Consider the following 22,818-nt stretch of genomic DNA (forward strand, 5'->3'; position numbering starts at 1 on the left):
GCCTCAGGGTTTTATGAATTATCTGACCTAAGTCCATGAAGTTTGGTGTGATTCACATAAAAATAAAATAATAAGAAAAATTAATTATCTGTAATCCGTCCACATTTTATCAATACTTCTACTGACATCATGTGGATACATCAAAAATAAGAATGTAATGAACTGTGTCCAATAATAAAGATATTATCTGGAAAATGTATTCGACAGGTTATAAGTAGATAACTGAAACCACAAGTTAAGTAACAGACACTCAATTAGTAAAATTATATTTTTTCTTCAAAAAGTTTCATGCAGACACAAATTTTAACCACTCAATTAGGTTTCAGCTTACATCAAAGGCATGGATAATAAACTCGAGAATATTTTTATATACATCGCTATAAAATACTGATGTATAGTGTATAAAAAATTATACACCATACACCAGTCTATATTGCTTGCTTCTTACTGCTCAGTTGAAATTTTGCGGTCATGTTTTTGCATTATTTTTGTCTATTTGTGTTTAATTTTGAGCGCATTTTGACATGTAAACTTAAGAGGAGCTAATATGTGCATTAAGTTTTGTATAAAACTCGAGGCACACAGACCTGTAGAATGTCAAATACAGTGGCGATAAATAGAGACTATCAGACATATCGACTCGAAGAATAAAGTAATATTGATTGCTTATTTCGATCAAGAAGATGTTATGTACCATCCGTTGAAACATCTGTGAGATACTGTTAAAAGAAAAGTGGCTTCACTCTCACATTTCCGGACGAATTGTGTTTTGTCGGGCAGTCAATTTTTCTCCAAGCATGGTATTCTGAACATTCAATACTCACTACATTTTCGATATATGACTCCTGCTACCTCTTTCTATTCCAACAAAAAAAAAAAAAAAAAAAGAGGCCTTAGCTGCTTGCTAAGGCGGTTGAATAATCTCTGCCCAAAGAAATTACATCGGTAATGGTAGGAGGTAGCCATGCAGGTATCTGTTCTATCTCTAAAGTCGAATAGCTTTCGGATCACCTTACATACGAATGGGAGCCAAAAATATCCCAAATATATTTAACAAACTGAGCATAACAAAAATGCAGAATGTACAAGTGTTATGTAATAGACAAAAGAAAATATCATTATCTAAAAAAGTATTTTTACGTACTCTTTTCACCTCTCAAAACACCATGCCCGTTTTTGAATGTAAATTTGTCTTTTACTTTAAACCTGTGTGAGTAACACCTTCATAATTAAAAATATGACAATATTTTATATTTCATAAAGACATAAATTATTTGTTTAAGCGCTATTATACTCGAAAACTTGACTGCGAATGGGAACACATATAAGGACATGCTACTTTCCGAAACCAAATAAATGATACAAGGGTGTGTGTGTGCTGTCTAAAATAGGCGTCACTGTAGCAGAGGAAGTCTGTGAAATGACACCCTTAGGCTTAGCAATAAACTTTTTTTTTTTCATTTATTTTTTTAACGTGGGCGTTTAGAGACCGGGGAAATGCCTCCTTTGAGAGTTGAGGACATTAATATGAGCTAGTGAGGGAATAGTGGATAGATATTAGATACTAAAATTGCCATTTTAGCAATAGAGAACGGCAGTACTGAGTGATATTAAGGTAAACGAGAAATCGGATACTAAAGTATAAAATACGAAAGAATTTGATTATCTTAGGGGAATTGAGGTGTAGTTTGTAAATCCCAGCTTGTTTTAACGAAATTTATAGCTTATCCTTCGCCACTCCGTTGGTGTGTATTTGATGGAACCAATAGTTTTTTTTTTTTTTTTTTTAAATCTATCACACATCCACACTGGGTGGCATTTGTCTCCAGTGGCAATTTTATCTGTTACGAGGCAATAAAGTACCTAACTAATGGGAGGCCACTGTCCAAGTGTTAGAGAGTAATTGCGCATGAGATCAGTTACAACAGAGTTTTTTTCAAACTGTGGGACGTGCCCACCTAGGGCTAGTGCAAGACTGTCTCTAAGAGGGGATACGAAGTGATGTTCTAGCAATTTCAATCGCACAATTTGCAACGCAGTGCTATGAACATTGTTACTTGCAATGTCAACCTGACATTTATTCCAGAATGCCATTTCACTTAGTCTCTTGAAGTACAAGAGACTATTTGAAATGTCTTGTACTTCAAGAAAAACAGAAAAAAAAACAACAACAGCATTTTATTCCTATTGTAAAATATTAAAAAGTAAAGCATATGGTACAGCAAACATAAATACAAGATTGATACAACTCAATCACTGTTTTGTTACGAATATACCAGTTTCGTTGGAGAATTTCATGTCAAACTACAACACGCACATTCTAATGCCATTCAAATCTGAAATATTTCTATTTCAACTTGAAGAAGAGCTTCAATTCAATGGCCACGGGACTTTCATATATCTTTCTCTGACATCCTCATTGCAGAGTCAGAAGACGACATAAGATCTTTTGTTGGAAAGATCTTGTGTCGTCCTGTGAAAGATCCTGGTTTCGAATCCTATCAGGGAAAGGAACGTTTTCTACAGGAGTTATAAAAAAAAAAGGGTTAAGCATCAGATCATAAACGATACTAATCTTCTTTGTAAAATCATAACAGAGCTTTATATAATAATACGGTTTCGATAAGTAAAATAAATATCGCGTTTACCTCGTCCCTCTAATCCCTGCTAAACTGAATTAGCAGATTTTACTAATCTACTAAGCCAGTGACTTCATTTCGTGTCTTCAAATGTTAAGAAGACCCGAATCCAAGAATAAATTTTCAATGTTTAAGTGTCAATGTAATGTGTTACTTGATTTTATTTTATACTTGAAGAAATCGTCAAACTCCGGCGTAGAATATTCACACGAGAACAAATCGATAAACACTAATTAAGATTAGGATCGCTTATCTATCACGCCGTGCCGTGGGAATGCGCTCAGCGTCGGTGATGGTGATAGGCAGAGACCACATGCCTACCTACCGATTTTCAATCAGTCAGAGATAAAAGCGCATCGTCTACTCTATTTGGGGAATGAAAAAGTGCTAGAGAATTTACTTCGTTTTTTTTTTAAAGTTTAGTAAACTATTATTCTACCATTTCTAATTTAATAAAAAAACTCGTAAAGTTATTTCTAAATAGTAATAATTCAACTTACTTTAGAAGTTTCATTTATAAAATAGTTGCAAAGTAGCATCTGCTGACTTCAATGTTTCGTTCGTTAACTAACAATGGACTTTGTGACGTCAAACCTTGCCACGAAGTTAAAAAAAAACAACAACAACAACAGATAAGTCGAAGGTTAGGTTTCAGTAAACTCCACTTTACTCAAACTAGGTCTGACATTATATTCAAGGGTTTACTTGCTGAAAGGAACTTATTAAAAGCGCTTGTTGAATCTCAATTTCAGCGAAAATATTAATTAGGAGTGACTAGTCCAAGCATATCCATTTTTCAGTTGCACATTGTAATATTTAGCAACTGAAAAATGGATGAAAAATTGCTCGAAAATGAAACTTTAACTAACCAAATGTCTACATAACGTGACGTTTATCTAAAGCCAAATGCTCAACACAAGATTTTGCACTGGATGTACGAACAAGTGTGATAAGAAGGGTGGTAATCTCATACCGGGCAACGAAAATCACTCGATAAAAAATTTGCACTTCATCTTTCTTCTTTTAAAAAAAATTAGTAGTATATTTTTTCGTAAAAAACGCACTGAGACTGAAAAAGTTTGAAAGTTTTGAATCACGGCGATGAAACTTCACAATTAACTAAGACTAATGAGACCAGTATACTTATGTCTGTTAATTAATTATTCCTCTTGCCTCTATGAATAAGCAAAAATATCTTGGCGAAGCGATCTTCTGCAAAAAAAAAAAAAAAAAAAAAGTCTAAAAAGCAGATGTGAAATATTTAGATGTGAAATTGCTGTTGCTAGCAATGAAATAAAACATTTCTCAATGAAAAATAAAAAAAAAGCGCTGATATTTATTGCAGTTTTGGAGATCCATGTGTTATATTCTTAAATATATGCAAGTATGTACCTTGTTTTAACCTGAGGCATAACAATACTTTTTTAATCGAAGAAATTACTCCTACGCGCAAAGTCTATGGAATTTAAGGACGTGAGGAAGAAACCGAGTGTATTGGAAGCCGGGGGGGGGGGATAACATAATGGTCGTCATAGGTAATGATTCCAGTAGCAGGTAAACAGTTTATGCAAGATTGTTTATTGACAGCACATGCGTCAGCATTTTTTTTGTCCTTACTATTTTCAACTGTACTGGTCTAATCTGGTCTAATCGCATAATCTGGTCAATACTGATCTAATCGATCCTTATTAGTTGAAAGACAAGCAGGTACAAACAAATCAAGGTGTAAATTGAACTTGGAACTAGAAGTACTTGTTTTTAAAACTAAATTATAAAATTATAAACGGAAAAATTAAAAAAAAAAAAACAGAACCGTACTAGACGCAATAGTTTATCTCAAAATAAAACAAACACTGCTTATAATGATACTGCATTCTTGGTTATTATATGCATATTACTTGACATATTTTCTAAAAATATAACAGCATGATGTCTGCAAATTTCCTTCTATATTTGTTTATAATACTGAATGCACCAGCGCTTGCTATGCTTTGTAGTTTGGACATTTCTTAAAATTCATTTTTGTATGAATTATATTTTTATGCTAATCACTGGATAAATATTCTACGCGTCTGCGTTTTTTTTTAACTTTGCTCCTAAGTAGTATTTGTATCTGTATAAATTATGGGTTTTTTCTTTCTGAATTTTATGTCATTTTCAGTAATTCCATTTTTTTTTTTCTCGCATTGATAAAAATATTGGAACTTAATTGTACATATTTGGTCTGATGTATTAAAATAAAGAACTTTTATTGTAAAAAGACCAGAAGATAAATGATAAAATATACAAAAAGCCAACAACAGTTCAACAGAACTACAATATGCAAAAAACTACACAACACGTGGTCATGTACCGGATTCTGACTGAAGCATTCGAACACATGCACGCCATCAAACAGGAATGATCAAATGTAATGGCCTAACAGTTACTAAAGTGTATGTTTTACATGTAACTTAATGCATTTGTTTTCACACCAGTACAGCCTTGAAAATGCTAGACAGTGGCTAGTGAAACTTGTTGGCTTTTTGTATATTTTATCATTTATCTTCTAGTCTTTTTACAATAAAAGTTCTTTATTTAAAAAATATTGGAAGTTAGCAACGAAAGTGTTAATAAATCAGAGCGAGCATAAATTGTGTTTCGTGGGTTTGCAAACGCATTATTAAGCAGTTTAGACATGAATAAAGCTTTTGACATGTTCAAGCAGCTCCGATAATAAGACTACGGTTGAGTATTTGACGCAGACGACTCTAAGTCTTCAAGGTACGTAGTTCCCACGCCTTACTTTCTCTCTCTCTCTCTCAGTCAATTGGGGAACTTTCCAGTTCTAACGACAACTGTTTATGTACGTACGCCACCTTAAAGATCTTCAAGTGTAAATCACTGAACTTCTGGAATAGCTAGATATGGTTTTTGTTAGAGCCTTTTCCTTGTCAAGTTCCTACTGTAGCTTGCGTTTCCCCCCCCCCCCCCAATTGGCAGTGAAAAAAAAATTCGCCATGCTATACTATGAAATACGGTATACCACTGAATACTGCATATACTTATAATATATGCTTTGGAAACTGCATCTAAGGTGGAAACCGTCTTAGAGACAACTAAAATAACTACAGAAATCATTTATAAAATAAACTCCAGATAGAATCACCGCTTTTTTACACAACGATTTATATAATATTAATGCTAACTGATGGTAGCATCAATAATATATGCTACTCACATAAAAAAAGTCAAATATCATATTTATTGTATAAAACAATATATAAACAGAACTTCGGAACAGATTTCTTAAATGTATATCATGTAGTCTTTTATGATTAATACCGGCTGAATAAGAAACAAAAACTATACTAATATTACTTTATATTATATTAAATTATTTAATTTAATTATTTAAATTAAATTTAATATATAATGATTATTATATAAAAGTATTTAATATTATTTAATAAAAGTTTTCACCTATCACGCTTACTATAAATTCTCTCTCTCTCTCCCTTTTTTTTTTAATAAGTGTCTAATATTGTATAATATTGCTGTTAGCGTACTTAGTTATTTATATGCACTAGAGTCTATTTCATTGACTTATTGGTCATACAAGGCAGTGCTGTATCAATACTACTAGTAAACATGGCTAATGCAAAGACTACTAACGCAACATATTCTTTTATAATAAGTTTACTTCCGATTGTTTGTTTACTTGAAATTATTGCTCTACGAATTACCTTTCTTTTATGAACTTTATTTTTCTCCTGTCTTATACCTTCTAACACTATTCTATATATAATACAATACGTAACTAACGCTTTGTTTTAATAGATTCTTTTTCAACGCCATCTCGTGATCAAAAAATTGAATGCTCGTAACTAGGCATATTATGATTTAATAAGAATGAAAACAGAATTGTGAAAGAAAGTAAAGTAAAAATTAATTGTAAAAAAATAGCGTAGGCTATATTTTTCCAGCTAAACGGTTGGCCATGTCAAATTTGGTAACTATAAGCTCATTTGTATATACGTGATTATTTCACAGTTATTTCAAATATTTTCCGTTCTTAAGTTGAACAATATCTTCAACGTCTTAAAAAAAATAAAAGAAACGAAACGAAACGCAGCTGTGACTAACACGTGATCGACCAGACATAAACATAAGTATACTCAACCATGGCTTAGTGCCTCAGTCGGGTCATGACCTTTGTGTCTTCCCTGTCGTACGTCATTAGTGCCAAGAAAAATCCCCTCACCTCGCAACGGGGTTCGATCAAACTTCCCTTTTCATCTTGTCTTGTTGGAGTGTTCCTCCCGTTTCTTTCAAACCACTTCCAACTACACTGTAATGGAAATACGCATCGTAATTTATTGTGAAGACATCTGGCATGTTGCGAAGACCATGGTAAAGTCTATTTTATTTTGGAGGGAGATTCATAGAATGGGAAGTACCTACTAATGGTAAAAACAGTGAGCTCTGTAAAATACTACTAATAAAAAAATAATCGAAACAATCCCACTCATCTCTAATGCTTCACTTACTTTCAGGAAGGATTAAAATAAAAGAAAACAAAAGCAGGAAACTCGGTGAAATAATTTAACCAGTAAATCATCATTGTTTACGGCTTCGAGTGTACTCCTAGTCAAGAAGAGGTAACCTTTTAAACTATAATTCAAACCTGAAGATCATACTACAGATTTTAAGTGCAATTATAACGTTGTCATGACAGACTGTATGAGAAAGAATGCCAAAGGAACACGCTAACAGGTTGCATGACTTCCTTCGCTAGTTTTAATCTCATGCTGTTATCGGGACAACAATGGGAATGTCATTATCAATAGCCAACACGCACTAAGTCCATTTAGTGGTTTGACATGGCCCAAAAGCAATGATAAGAAGTACAGTATATCTGTTGACGTCACGAATACTGTTGTAACCAACGGTTAGAACACCTGCCATGATCATTGGGATGTAGTGGAATAAAATATGAAAAGAGAAGATGAATAAATTCATGTGTTCCTTTATCGAATGAAATAATTTATTACGTGTACAATCATGATTTAGTTGAAACATCAACGTTGTGATCTTTTATTATCCGATTGGATCATGTTCTACTTTGTACAGGCTATCATTAAACATTTATTAATCGCATGCCATTAAAAAATCGTGTGCTTGCAATTTGGAAATAAGCATGACCAATAAATAAGTGAATTATTAAGTAAAATGATAAATGTAACCAATAGGAAAGACGGATTAAATAAATTGTTTCTTTCGTTTTAGATGGCAGTTGAAGCAGATGATTCGAAAAGCACTGGGGATGAGATTACCAAAGATAAATGCTCTCTTGGAGAAGATGCCGAAGAACAGAAAACTCTAGAAACAGATGGAAACACTTATGACACAGATGATGAAAAGAAAAGGGAAGAGGATGACACACAAGCTGTGCTCAACAGTCACCAACAAGAAGAGGCCAAGGAGAGAAATTCTAGTCCAAACAAAAGAGCACCAACAATACCATTTTGGGAAAGGTAAGATGCTAACTTTTACCTCTGTCAGAACATAATCCACTCTTGGCCATTATTTTTCTGTAAGATGCTAACTCGAACATTTCTGTATATTTTCAGGCTTCTGAAAAGGACGCGACGACACAAGGTCAACAGTCCTCACGATGCTGAAACAGGGACGGAACTGCTAGCCAAAGATGGCCAACCTGGCCATGAAACAGACGACGATCACAAAAATGATCGAAATGATAGCGGGACTGATGTCACAATTGCCCTATCAGACGATGAGTTGGAAAGACGTGAAGAGAGACACGAAGGAGATAAAGAACACACTCCCGCCCACGGAAAAGCCTACTGGAAGAGGGTAGTGATTGGTCTTGTTCTCATCGTGTTCGTACTAATCGCCATCTCACTGACCAGCATACTAACGAACACCCCAGATAGTCGGAGACACATCACGACTAATCCTTTGACAACTACGGATTGCGGTTCTGTTCAGGGAGTTATCGAAGATGGAGCTTTAGCTTTTAGGGGAATTCCATACGCATTACCACCCACTGGGTCTCGACGGTGGAAACCAACGGAACCAATCACCAAACTTAGCGAGTGCTGGTCAGGAACTTACATTGCTAATGTAACTGTGCATTGCTTTCAGAAACCTATCCCGGATTCAGATCTACAAATGAGCGAGAACTGTTTGTATGTAAATGTTTACACTCCAGGACTGGCTTCCAACCAACCGTTTCCAGTAATTGTATACATCCCTGGTGACTCTCTTCAAGGTTATGGTACTGCAGACATCCTGTGGGAACCGTCTCCCAAACTAGCTAAGGAAAAAGAAGTGGTGTTTGTAACCTTCAATTATCGCACTAATGTATTCGGGTTCATGGCTTTGGATTTATTGGCCAAGATGGTTCATCCACCTACATCTGGGAATTATGGATTCATGGATCAGATTGCTGCACTGAAATGGGTGAAGAAGAATATCCGAAATTTCGGTGGAGATCCTGATAAGGTAAGTGAATACAGAAACATTTGTTGCATTACTGAATAAATAAACATTTGAATACACTGGCTCAATGGCACCTCTGATAGAGAGAAAAATATTCCTCTTAGATTTCATATCAATGCAAGACAATTTGCTGCTTGTTGTATTGTGCATATTCAAAGTTAGTTCTCGTATCTGTTGACAGGTATTCATAAACATTTGTTTGAGGAATGCAACAACCACAAAGATGGAAATAGACTGCTCCAAGGAGTAAGAATTACTGCCTTTTGAAAAATAAAAATGGATATCACCATCGCTATCATCAAATTCCTGATATATATTCTCAAGGGATGTATAGAACATAACATTGTTCCTCCAAATTAATTTGGCATTATCAGATCTTTAAATTTCTGTCTTCTCTGTTGCTTCAGCCTCTATTAATCCACCTAGATCTTGCTCTTCGTTTGAGTATTTCCCCTGCTATCTTCGTTTTATACACTTGTTTTGTTATTATTACGTTGTATCTCTAGGGAGTCCAAGGACTCATTATGGAAGGATATTACTACTTCCAACTAAACATCTTACCTACTTAATCCTTTAACTATAAACACCAACACTAATATCGTCAAACGCATAACGCCATCTACTGCTCACTACCACAAATACTATTTCTGTCTGTAAATTGTGTGTTCTCATGGACGATTTCCCATCATGTTTAAGTCACCATACAGGTCGAGAATGTCCATTTCTCTCCTAATACGTTCATTTTTCATAACTCTGCCATTAATGGTATTTGTTTATAGCTATTTTTCTCCCAGAACTCTCACATTTTATGGTCTCTAGCCGACGATCAAGTGCTTTATTTCTAACCCAGCTCTTATATCCATAACTTAAAACTGGTTTGAACACTGTCTTGTATGCTGCTAGTGTTTTGTCTAATTTTTCTCTTCTTCCGTATAAATTTATTTAATTGGTTTCTCATCACACCAGTTTTGCTTATTCTGTTGTTTATTTCAATATTTAATTTTTCATCTTTACTAAAAATTGTGTCCATAATTATTTAAAATACAGGGTTGCACATAAGCCACGAAGGGGTCTAAACATTTACATGGCAGCCCACGAGCCATTTATGGGTTTAAAATATGAATAACTCATGTAATAAAATAATCTCCAGGTTCTGTATTTCATTATAACAAAAATGAATTAAAATAATTACTAAATAATGTCCTTAGGGTCTTGAGAATGTACATGAAGTTTTCCATTTCTTTTTCTTTCTGTTTTCATAGTTTTAGTCTTCTTGATGCTAATTTTCTGGTCAAATTTGGTCGAGGGTGTTATTCACTTAAAGGATCCTGAAAACTTTCACTGCATTTGTTTAGGAGTACAGCTAAGTATGATATCTCTGATTCTGATATCAAGTTTAATGCTACTTTTCTTTCATCATGTGATCCATATGGATAATGATTAGGAGCCGAGATAGTGTGTTCTTTACTTATATCTGATTTTACATCAAACCATCTTCCTATACTTCCTTCATCTGAAACTTACATCACAGACCATATATAAATTCTCGTCTATATTTTTTTTTCTCAGAGTCAAGTATGCTTACATAAATCTTACCTCAGTAGAGAAATTCCTTTGCACTGTTTGAAAAATTCCCACAGTTCTGTCTGGGCTTATCTTATTTGATAATCTTTCAAATTAATTACTCCAGATATCCAGAATATCTTTATGTTACGTTTTTTATTTTATAGTTTTATCGCTGATTCCTTTTACATGACTTTGTCCTCCCTTTCGAAGTGTTTTGAATAGCCTCCTAAACATTTGCTACTTTCATAATCTTCGTCTTCATTATTTTTACCAAAGTATTCCCATGACTTTTTTTTTAGTTATTTTATACATACCTTATCCCTCTTACATTTTTCTCTATATTCTTCCAGGGCATCTGCTGATTCATTTATTAGGAACAATGAATTTTTCTGTCATTCCAAACAAATAACTTCACCACAAAACTTTGCCATGTCACCCAGACTGCAAAGTTTGGTTCTTGTCTTTAAATTCTTTCATGTTTTCTATAATAATATTTATGTACAGTTCACCACTGAAAACTGCTCATATTTTTCTTTTGAATATGATATTTACTTTCGATCATGGTCGTCTTTTTGGAGGACCTCAAAATTGTGCTTGCCTAGGAGTGGCATATACCCTAACAACGATCCTGCTTTCAAGACGATTTTTGTGTTATCCCTTGAACAAAAATACAGCAGGCAGTTGCCTTACTATGAGCTTGTCCTTCTTTCAAAAATTTCCCCCAAACATTTCTATATGCCTAGGATTTACTTCCTACCATGCTGTTTACATCTTCGAAAAGGACCAGCTTTACAATTTTCTTTAAGCCGTCTTCTTTAATAATTCGAAAAATTCCTGCACCTCTTTAAGAATCATAGGCAGAAATGTTTTATTGTATAATTCCTCATTTTGAAATTTTCTCACATAACTGCACTTGAAAGAGTCCGAATGTAACATCCTATATCTAATATTTTGTAGGATCTTATATATTTTAATCTTCTTTGTCTTACCAACATCAATACGTCCACATGGTCCTCCTCTACGTTTTCTGCAGTTCGAGTTGGTTTCCTTCAAAGACAGGCACTTTCAACAAATTAGGTTGAAAGTGCCTGTCTTTGAAGACAGCACTTTCAACATAATTTGTATACTGCTGATTTTAAGTGCATCAGTAGTAGATATTCACTATTCTCCCTGATTCTTTCATGAAAATAGCAAGCCTTTGTTTAACTGGAGACGATGCCCATCTAGCCTGAAATTTCATTGCGTTGTACCATCATATTTATTTTGGTTTTAGTCAATACCAAATACAGTTTGGTCGACTAAGTCCCTAATTGCAAAATTATCTTCTTTAAATATCAGTATCAAGTGAATACCCACTAACTGGGCATACCACGTGAAATTAAGGACTGGATATAAGTCAGAAGTCCCAGTTGGTTCTCCCAATTCTTTAAAGGTTATGTGGAGGTATTTAGTTATCCAGCTTTGACCCTTAAAGATCCCTAAAATGGAATATGCGATACAAAATTCCCATTTAAAGATTTTTTTTTTTCAGACATAATTTTGTTCGCTATCTTTTCAATCCCTTTAGTTTCTCTGACACCACAATGAGAAATAAGCTATAAGAGCAACAGAACTCTTCCTTTCACAAAATGCAAAACATTTTCCTTCCATAGTGAAATATTTTACACTTACAGGATATGCGGTCTTTTGAGAATGCTTCTTTGTTTTTTCCATTTCTTCAAGAGAAAGAGAATTATGCCCTACATGTTTGTATAGACCAGAAACCCTATTCTAGAGACCAAACATGGAACATTTTCAAGTCACTTTAGGTCTCCAATAAGTGTGGAGCAAGTCTCAAACCAAGCGATGAAGTTCATCTTCTACCTAAAGATAATTACAAACATCCCTGCCTGTGGTGGGATTCGAACTCGCAGCCTGTTGTTTGGAGAGTAGATACGCTAAACATTCGGCTAACCAAGCAGACAGTTTAAGCAATGGACAATGATATATTTTCTTACAATCTTCGCTGATTACTAATTAGCATTTTCTTTTGTGTATAAGCGTAAGATTGATTAATTAACCTTATGAAAATCCTATAAAATTATAACATATAGGCCAATTCGAAAAATATCCAGTCAATGTTTTTCAATTATATAACCGTTCCTCTAAATCAATCTCGTGGATGAGCTGTTTTGTTGCAGCAGAGTTTAGATGAGGCATTTACCTTTCCATTGGGAAAACCCAAGTTCGAATCTGGTCTGGAGGTGAGAAACCTTTATAAGGTTTCTTCAATTGAAGATGACTTAACTGGTCCCATATGGAGGTGGAAATAATTTTCCTTAAACCAGTTTTTCAACCTGCAAAACAAGAAAAAAAAAAACGACCAGAAGAACACTCAATTCAACGCTACTCTGGTCTCACAGCCTTTGGTTTGCTTCGATTGTAATTCGAAATCAATAATAACAACACGAGGGATGAAGAATCTTTATACGCGCCTTCAACTGAAGGCGAGTTAGCCCACCCATTGTGGAAATGGCAGAGTTTTACCTTACCGGAATGCAGTTTATTTATTTCACTTTTTAATCTCACAAAAATAAAGACAAATCAACCGGAGAAGGCCCGAAATTGCAGTCCTTAAAGTGTATCAGCTGTAATTCCAATCAAATCACATCAAAAACCAAACTGATCAAATTGAACAGCTTCCGGTTTATTGTTTTTAAAAATTATCCGATTTACTACAATTAAAAAGGAATAAATTCATTCATATTGTGTGTGTGTGTGTGTGTGTGTGCGCGCGCGCGTATATATATAAAATTTTATTTCTGAAATGATTTATTGGGAAGTCTGTGTAGCTCAGTGGAAGTGGCGCTTGCATCCTCTGCACTTGGTCGCTTGAAGTCAGATTTCAGTTCAAGTCTAGTCGCCGACTGGAGGAACTTTTTCTAAACTTTTCTTCGACCGATTCCGATCGAAGAAAGTACAATATCTAGCACTGGCAAGCGGGTTTTTCCTCCCGGAAACTCGGGTTTTTCATCCTGTAAACTCAAGAAAATCGACCGTAGTACCCACATTATTTCAGACTAACATATCTTGTTAGGGGTTAGGTACCAAGAGATGGCAGCACTTGTTTGCCAGTCTCTTCATCGGTGGCTGCTATAATTAGTGATAGACATGGGCAAGCTATCTCTGATTGGCTACCCGTGGAGATTGAACTGCCCGATCAGTCTCCGAAAGCTAGATAGGGTATATAAAGGCCTTGCCTAGTCCCTATAAGGGAATAAAAGGCATTAGCTGATTATATTTATATTTATAAATGATTTGTTGTAAACAGTATATGAAAGTAAGGAAATCCTGGGCATTTTCATTCAAAAACTGTATTGATGTCTTTTCACTCCTCTTTCATGCAGGTCACAATTTTGGGTCATGGTTCTGGAGCAACATCTGCTGTGATTCTACTCAGCACACGCAAGACAAAGAACTTGTTTAATCAGATGTGGATTACTGGTCCCTCAGCACGCTTCACCAACAAAACCCTGGATCAAGTGAAGGAAGAGAACATTGTTTTCCTAAGGTAGGTTTGATATTTAAAACAAAGCATCATTTCCATCTATCTGGATAAGAATATTAGTTCTAAAAACTCTCTATAAGTTTATCTTTTAAGGAGAAGAAATTCTACGTCTTCACAGTACTTTATGATGATTTCTATGGAACGGATATGCCTTATCCGTTTTTTATTTTTCAATATCTATTTATTACCCAGCAATCTCGTGTCTAATCTGAGTCGTAATTCGATATAAACTAGTTGGACCTGTTCCCAAACCCCTCCATGTCTAAGACTCCCCCTCTTCCAAACGCACACATATCCTCCTGGTCCGTACAATAGTGTTGGCATACGGTGAGTCATTCTAATATTTCTTGATGGTTCTCTTGTTCAGTCGACCCTCGACTTTATTACCCCTGCAAGCAGCAGGAATTGGCACCGCTGATAACAGCCTTGAATAGCGTCGTTAAGTTCCACAAGTGACCTACTGATGTGGCTCTACGACTTTGTCTATCTCTTCAAATGTTTGCCCACCGTGACGTATGACTTCATACAAATGTTATTTCAGTGTCATTATATGTTTACTAAGCCTTAAATCTATACATATATTCAGCGCAAGAAAGTAGTTACCAACATACACACTCACACTGCATGAATTCAACCCTCTCATGAGGTGTTCTGCTGTTTTCTGATGTTTATTATCTCCGGTGTTCATGAAATGATGAAATGGCTTGACGAGATTATAATAAGTACAAACTTCTCAGTTAGCGAAAACCTACATAAAGTAAAATGTTATAAACTCCCAGAGATATCCGTCAGTAGGACTTACAATAATCCATTTATTTTAGCAGTAGATAAAGTAGTTTTAATTTATTATTAGCAAAAAATGGATAAGACCGCGTTAAAAATATTTCTTAATATGAGGACTTATCAAAATCAATGCAGATCATACAAACATTATTCGTGTTAACCCTAATATCAGCAGCACATATTTGTAAATAAAATGTTTTAAAATCGCATTAACAGCGGGTATTTGATCTGTACATTCTTTCGTATTCTATACAGAATAAATAATTATTTATGGACCGAATGACTATTGGTTGCGAAAATTCTCTGGTTGCAGCATGAAAAACCAGAGATTTTCATACTGCACTTTTGGCTTGGGAAATTCGATTTGAGAAACAGACATCTCACATAACGTATTCAACTTCAAGAAGCTAACTTATGACTAAATATAAAGAGCCAATCGGCTTCATTTCGGCGATATAAACATTATTCAAATTAAGGGAATATTAAATCCCACATTGTTTTAAAACCGAATAAGAAACTCAAAGATTGGAATCAGAGAGAGTTTCATGCCGAATATAGTAAACTATAAAAGTATCGGCGATTACTAGCGTGAGCTAATGCAAGTAGTCCTAGTACGTAGTACAATCTCAGGCAACTCGTTGCAAAGGTGGGGAAAGTTCTGATCGCTAATCTTGGTATTTTCCATAATGTAAAAACACATTTCCTAGGAAATGTATGCTGTTATTGCATTATGGTGGGAAGTCACTACCCAGACCGGTTTCAGCCTTTTTTGAGGCTTCATCAGTGAGTAGCTAGACCAAATTAATACTAAAGGGTATAGCGAAAAGAACTTATATACTCTACTATACGAGTTGTCAAACAGGTGCAACCATTAAGCCATTTATGTTTATATCGCCGAAATGAAGCCTATTGGCTCTTTATATTTAAATAACTTAATGGTTGCACCTTTTTGACAACTAGTATAGCAGAGTATATAAGTTCTTTTCGCTATACCCTTTGGTATCTATTTGGTCTAGCTACTCACTGATGAAGCCTCAAAAAAGGCTGAAACCGGTCTGGGTAGTGACCTCCCACCATAATGTAATAACAGCATACATTTCCTAGGAAATGTGTTTTTACATTATGGAAAATACCAAGATTAGCGATCAGAACTTTCCCCACCTTTGCAACGAGTTGCCTGAGATTGTACTACGTACTAGGACTACTTGCATTAGCTCATGCTAGTAATCGCCGATACTTTTATAGTTTACTATATTCGGCATGAAACTCTCTGATTCCAATCTTTGAGTTTCTTATTCGGTTTTAAAACAATGTGGGATTTAATATCCCCTTAATTTGAATAACTTATGACTATTTTTCTTTAAAGAAGAATGACATAACTTATTTACTTTGGAAAGGAACTCTGTTGCCATCTACTGACCAATTATCGAACTACGTTTTCTTAGTCTATATCTCTGTATAATACAAAAACAGAGGTACTGATAATATCACAGCTATCATATAAACATTGACGGATGTGTGTGTGGGGGGTAGTGATATCTATACAGGAGAAGATAACCCCCAAACAATCGTCCAGTATGCTGTAATTAAGCTTCGAAGTGATAGTCATTTTCAGGATTGGTTGCTTGGCCTAATGGACCGCATCTCTGTTCTCCATCCAACAAGCCGAGGACTCAAATCCTGCTGTGTCGTGGATGTTTAGAAGTTCTGTAAGGTGATGTCTGGGGGGGGGGGTGCATGTGGGAGACCATCACTCCACTTACTGGAGGACAGAAGTGGCTCGAATGTATTACATATTTGATCTCTCCTTAACCGATCCATGGTATTACATTTGCAGTCCTTTATCATGAGTCAGATTCATCTAAAAATACAGAATTTTTATAATTAAGGTGAAAATATAATTAGCAGCTTTTTATTTCTTGTACATTTACAATGTTTTAGCTGGTTTATCGTTGGAATGGCTGAATCGAAGAAATGGGAAAATTTTGTGTTAGATTTAAATTGATAAGTGTTATTTGGTTCTGACTGAGCATTCATGTGCTATTATGACTGTGGATTTGATTATTTCTTGTAGAGGATATTGAAAGGACATGCTCAATAATTGAGACATGCGTGGTGCTTGAGTGGTTCCCAAAATCCTACCAACATATGAAAGAGAATGAAAATGTTCAAGGAGATTGCAATGGATCTCATTTGGGAGATTGCCAAAACTGGCTTTGGCATTTGTTTTCAGAAAGTCTGTATAAGTTTTTGGGAGGGGAAATGTGTGGGTAAAGAAGGCGAGTATTTCAACTGTAGCCATGTCACTTTTGATGAGGAATAATTGGTTGGTATTGCGAAATAGAAATCGGAACGAACATTTTTTTTGTATACCTTCATAAATCATGCGAATGAAAGTTCTGTCAATCGTAATAACATTGGAAGACAATTATTAGTTTCTTGATCACACACGTGTCCATTCATCAGAAGTTAATCATACTTGAAGAAAGAAACGAAAAATGATAAAGTCGGATTACGAAAGAACTGTGTGAAAGAAGAAAAAGATTGGAAGAATGCAATCAGTTCGGATTTAGGAAGATAGGTGATAAGTTACGGAGATAATCAGGAAGTGACATTCACGGGATTTAAAGTCTGATATCAAAAGTGGACTGAATAGCAAGATAAAAAAGTTAATTGGGTTCTGTTGATTTATTAGGTGATGGGATTGGAAACAGGGTTAATAACGGGGAGGCGATAAAGTAATTTAGAGCTGACTGTATAGGAGTGATTTAACGAAGTTATGTTTGTTTATAATGAAAAAAAAAATAGCAATCGATTCTTTTGATATAAATTTTCTACATGCAATTTGAACTATACCATGCCACACTGAAATGACCACCAAAATAAAATAGTATTTAAATTCTGAAATGATAAATAAATGCTTTTATTTAATTATGCGAAAGAGAAAATATTACAGGATTTTCTCTCTTAAATAAAATTTTATGTGTAGTTTCTTCTGAACTGAGTAATTTTTTTTTCTTTTCTCGATATATAGCTTGTGTGACACCGATTAAAAATCTGAAATTTTATAAAAATTATGAAACTTTTAAGAAAATTATGTCAATAAAACAAATATAGGAAAACTCAATAAGAAGTTATTATTATTATTATTATTATTATTATTATTATTATTATTATTATTATTATGTGACACCTCCAGGTATTCATCGTGGGAGGGCACACCACTCCACTACAGCTCACCGTCTCCCTTACCATTAGCATATATTGTCTGTAAATTATGTATTTTCATGGCCGATTTACCTGTATGCGGGATGGTTGAAAATTTTCACCTTCGATTGAAAAATCCCCTATAAAATTCCTCTCGCCACGACGAGAATCAAACTGTTATTTTTCAATCGAAGTGCGCGGTGTACCGTCGTCCTTCCAATTCCAGCTGTATACAGTTTATAAATTTCTAATTACTGAAACAAAAAATTCGCCGCTTGGAGGCGCAGGAGGTGAATATATTTCGTAGATTGTTTTCTTGTATGGCTGTTAATGAAAAGCTAAAGAAATAAACATGCAGAGGAAGACGATATCAAGTCTAATGCAAAATAAGATAAGATTTTATTAATTACATATCGTTATTGAAATAATTATTTTAGTTTACATGTTTTACGGTAGGAAATTAATGACAGTAGTCCATCGAGTATAACAGCGTCAGTATCGGCTGAAATTACAGTTAAATTAGGCGGGAAAAATATATATATATATATTGACAACGTGAACTCGACAGAACCATAACGAACTGGTAAAAATTATTATTATTTTTTAATGTATTTACGTAACCACCTGCTTCGGAACGTACGCGGAGAAGAAAAGAATATGGAAGGTAGCAAAACAAGAGAGAAAAATTGAGTTATATTCTTTTGGTTTATTAGTCGATAGTTGTGTAGATCTTTTAACATAAATATTAAAAGATCTACATAATCGTCTAATAAACCAAAAGAATATAACTCAATTTTAATGTTAAGTGATCAAATAATTTAACAATGAGAGAGAAAAGTATCGAGTACTTTTGGAATGCAGCAATGTTTCAGGTAGGTGAATCTTGATATTAAAAGATAGAATTTTCCAAAACAGCAAAAGTAATGGAAACTGTTTATACATGTACTACAATAACAGAAACACACAAATATAAGGACATTATTATTATTATTATTATTATTATTATTGAAATTATGATCGTATATTCTGATTGCATATTTACAACACATAATATTACATATTTACAACAGGTTTAGTTTTTGAAAGCCAAACGGCTATTTTTCTGGCATCCTTAATAATAATTAAGGGGATGCAAATCCCTCGTTGTTCAACTGCCAGTAAGCAAAACTCTAAGATCGAGAACTACGAATCTATGAGCTCCCTCACTATCCTTGATATTTTCTCATAATGTAAAAACACAGCCCCTAAGGGGATGTAATAACATTATGAGGAGAGGTCACTATCCAGACCGGTTTCAACCTTATGTATAGGTGAAGCGGGCTCTAAAAATAAGACGATCCCGAAAGATCGCCCAACTCAGCGTTGTTCCACTCGATGACAGGCTCACCCTGTCACCGAGAAGAACTTCTCAGCATTGGCTCTACCCAGTGGCAGGCTCACCCCATCACCAAGCAGAGCCATAATCTCAGCGGTGGCCCCACTCAGAGACAGGCAAAAAACTACCTCCAAGTGGAGCCTCTCAAAGCCAGATCTGCCCCCGCACCAGTTTTCACCCTCATTGGGGTCTCATCAGTCAGTAGGTAGACCTGGAAGGTTTAAGTGAAAAGAACTTACATACCTTTACTATACGAATGCCATAAAGGTGTGTTTGTATATTATAACATAAATTGAAAGCGAAACGGCTATTTTTCTGGAATCCTTAATAATAATTAAGGAGATACAAATCCCTTGTTGTTCAACTGCCAGTAAGCAAAACTTTAAGATCGAGAACTACGAATCTATGAGTTTCATATATACCGAAAAACTATCGGCGAATCCAAGTGTAAATGACCACTTGGTAGTACAACACCAAGGCAACTCGAAGCAAAGGTGGAGCAAGCTCACTCACTCTCCTTGATATTTTCTCATAATGTAAAAACACAGCCCTTAGAGGATGTAACAAGGAAGTTGTATCCCCTTAATTATTATTAAGGATGCCAGAAAAATAGCCGTTTGGCTTTCAATTTATGTTATAATATACAAACACACCTTTATGGCATTCGTATAGTAAAGGTATATAAGTTCTTTTCACTTAAACCCTGTTATCTATTGATACAAGAAGTAAGATGGCGGCTCGCGTGTTAGTGTTTCGTATCGTGTATTTTTGATGGTGAATTGTGAATTTGACTGATATGTTTTTAGAGATTTATGCTTATTCATTAATAATATCAGTTAATTACTTGCTGCCATAAACAGGCACTTTATTTTCTATACTGGTTTATCCAGGTAAGTCTATTGAATTTACAAGGGCGATACGCTAGGCCTACTGCCGCTAGTATCGCCATTGTTGTATTTTATATCGCCACATCTTATTGCTGGTAGACACCTTAGTGTGTCTACGGGATTTGCTAGTAGACCCTCAAAAGTCCACAGGATTATCTTTACCTGCTCGGAACACTTGAGCAATCTCTGCTCTTTCTCCATCCGTGACTTATTTCCGAATATTATCATGGCAAAACTTCTAAATGAGGCCAAATTCGAGGAAGTTTACTTTCAATTCCTCAGACTGGGAAAGCTGCTGAGTGATAATTGGCCAGGAAAAGTCAAGCTCTTTGACACATTTCCCCCCACAGAAGTCACAGAGGATAATATGGTTGACATGAGTGAAGAGCCCATAACTCAGACGTAATCAGATTTAGCACACTCCCCTAGTATGGAAGATGCTACATCCCAAGACAGCAGACATCATACCTTGGAAACTGATACAGAGTTCCAATGGGTGAAAAAGAAGAGGAAAATCTCCACCAATGTGGAGATTTTCCTCTTCTTTTTCAACCCAAAACATCAGGGATAGAAGCACACAATGGTCCTAAAGAAAAGATACCACCAGTCATATTAAGGGATAAAGAAAAATGGATCCCTATCTCATCAGCCCTAAGAGAGCAAAACATTTCATTCTCATGGGCTAAAAACACAGATGAGGGAGTTAAAATACAACCCTCTACAGTCTCGAATTACAGACAGATGACTAGATTTCTGGACAGAGCTAGCGTCCCATACCACACCTTCACTTTACCTAGTGAAAAGAACCTAAAGGTTGTTCTACGTGGGATAGCTGAAGGTATCACTGCTGAAGATGTGAGCACTGATCTCTCCAGACAGGACCTGTCCCCAGTTACAGTGACAGAATGCTCAGAGCAGATAAAAGGCCAATGCCTTTGGTGCTGGTGGAAATAAACAACACACAAAAGCAGATCTATGAACTGACTGTAGTATGCGGTCTCAAAATTACAACTGAGCCTCTACGGAAAAGAGCATCTGCAGGTCAGTGTCATAGATGCCAAAGATTTGGACATGCCCAAAAATTATGTAAGGCAGCCTACAGGTGCTTGAAGTGCGGCGAGGGACACCAGACCATCTATTGCACCCAACCTCGCACAACTCCAGCATGCTGTGCAAACTGCAGAGGACCTCATCCCGCCAACTACAAGGGATGCCTTTCCAATCCAAAAAACCGAGGACCAACAAAAGTCAATCTTGTTCCGCCACGTAAAGACGTTTTAAGCAACCAAACAAATCGTCTTCCAGTCCGAAACACTTTGCCTTCTTCCTCACAAGAAGGAACAACCATGACCAAAACATATGCTGAGGCTGCAAGAACTAAGCCTCCTACATCTCTCGAGCTAGAAAGCTCCAACATAACATCCGTTTTAACAGCCTCGCTTGCCACTATGCTGCAAGAATTCAGCAAGACATGCCCCTCAACATCTTCCAGAAAGAGATTCCTGCAAAGCACTCAAAACATTATAACAGCCATCTGTCATGAATAATAAATTCAAACCAAAAGCTCTTAAGATAATAGCATGGAATGCAAATGGATTGATGAACAAGATTTTGGAACTACAAGAACTTTCAACTCGTCTCAGTGCTGATATAATCTTGATTGGTGAAACACACCTAAGACCAGCTAATAACCCAAAAATCCGTGGATACGCTATGTACAGAAACGACAGAATTGGCACAAGAGGTGGAGGCACAGCCATATATAAAGAGTTATTTGAATCATAACACAGTAGACAAGCCCAAAACAGTAAACCTGGAGGTGACTGGTGTGGAGGTACATACCTTCAATGCTGGGAGTCTCAAGATCTATGCTGCATATAACCCTCCAAGCATTCCTCTGCTGACAACAGATCTAGACTCCGTACTTGGTCCAAATGACTCCATAATAATAGCAGGAGACTTCAACTCAAAACACACATCTTGGTACAGCTCATCTACTAACACCAAAGGCCACACACTTTTCAACTATGCAATGCTCAACTCTGTTTTAGTCGCCGGCCCTACTGAGCCCACCCATTTCAGCCCTTCGGGTGGCTCGGATGTGCTGGACATTGTCATTTTTAAAAATTTAAGATACCAATTCAAATTGGAATCAGTCAACGAATTATCTTCTGACCACAGTCCCATAGTGCTCAATCTAGGTTCATCAGATCAATTCTCTCCTCTTCACACATTCATACCATGGGACAAGTTAGCCAAGGTTCTTCCAGATCATATTGGTCCGGTACCCAATATCAGTAAAAAGGAAGA

The 22,818-nt window shown here is 35.7% G+C and overlaps 2 protein-coding genes across 2 annotated transcripts in view; one reads left to right on the forward strand and one right to left on the reverse strand.

Moving 5' to 3' along the window:
- The window catches only part of LOC150105915 (KICSTOR complex protein ITFG2-like), a 105,341-nt gene extending 98,383 nt beyond the window's left edge, over positions 1-6,958 (reverse strand). The window contains exon 1 of the mRNA XM_090394402.1: positions 6,883-6,958. The gene's annotated coding sequence lies outside the window, so the exon portion shown is untranslated. The remainder of the gene's footprint in view (positions 1-6,882) is intronic.
- LOC150105916 (neurotactin-like) overlaps positions 1-22,818 on the forward strand; it is a 66,594-nt gene that overhangs the window by 10,455 nt on the left and 33,321 nt on the right. The window contains exons 2-4 of the mRNA XM_090394400.1: positions 7,908-8,155; positions 8,252-9,146; positions 14,096-14,259. Coding sequence (XP_090250526.1) covers positions 7,908-8,155; positions 8,252-9,146; positions 14,096-14,259 — 1,307 coding nt within the window. The remainder of the gene's footprint in view (positions 1-7,907; positions 8,156-8,251; positions 9,147-14,095; positions 14,260-22,818) is intronic.

The sequence above is a fragment of the Typopeltis vanoorti genome, chromosome 6 (genome assembly GCF_054136105.1).
Source record: "Typopeltis vanoorti isolate ZY-2024b chromosome 6, IOZ_Tvanoo_1.0, whole genome shotgun sequence".
Taxonomy (NCBI): Eukaryota; Metazoa; Arthropoda; class Arachnida; order Uropygi; family Thelyphonidae; genus Typopeltis; species Typopeltis vanoorti.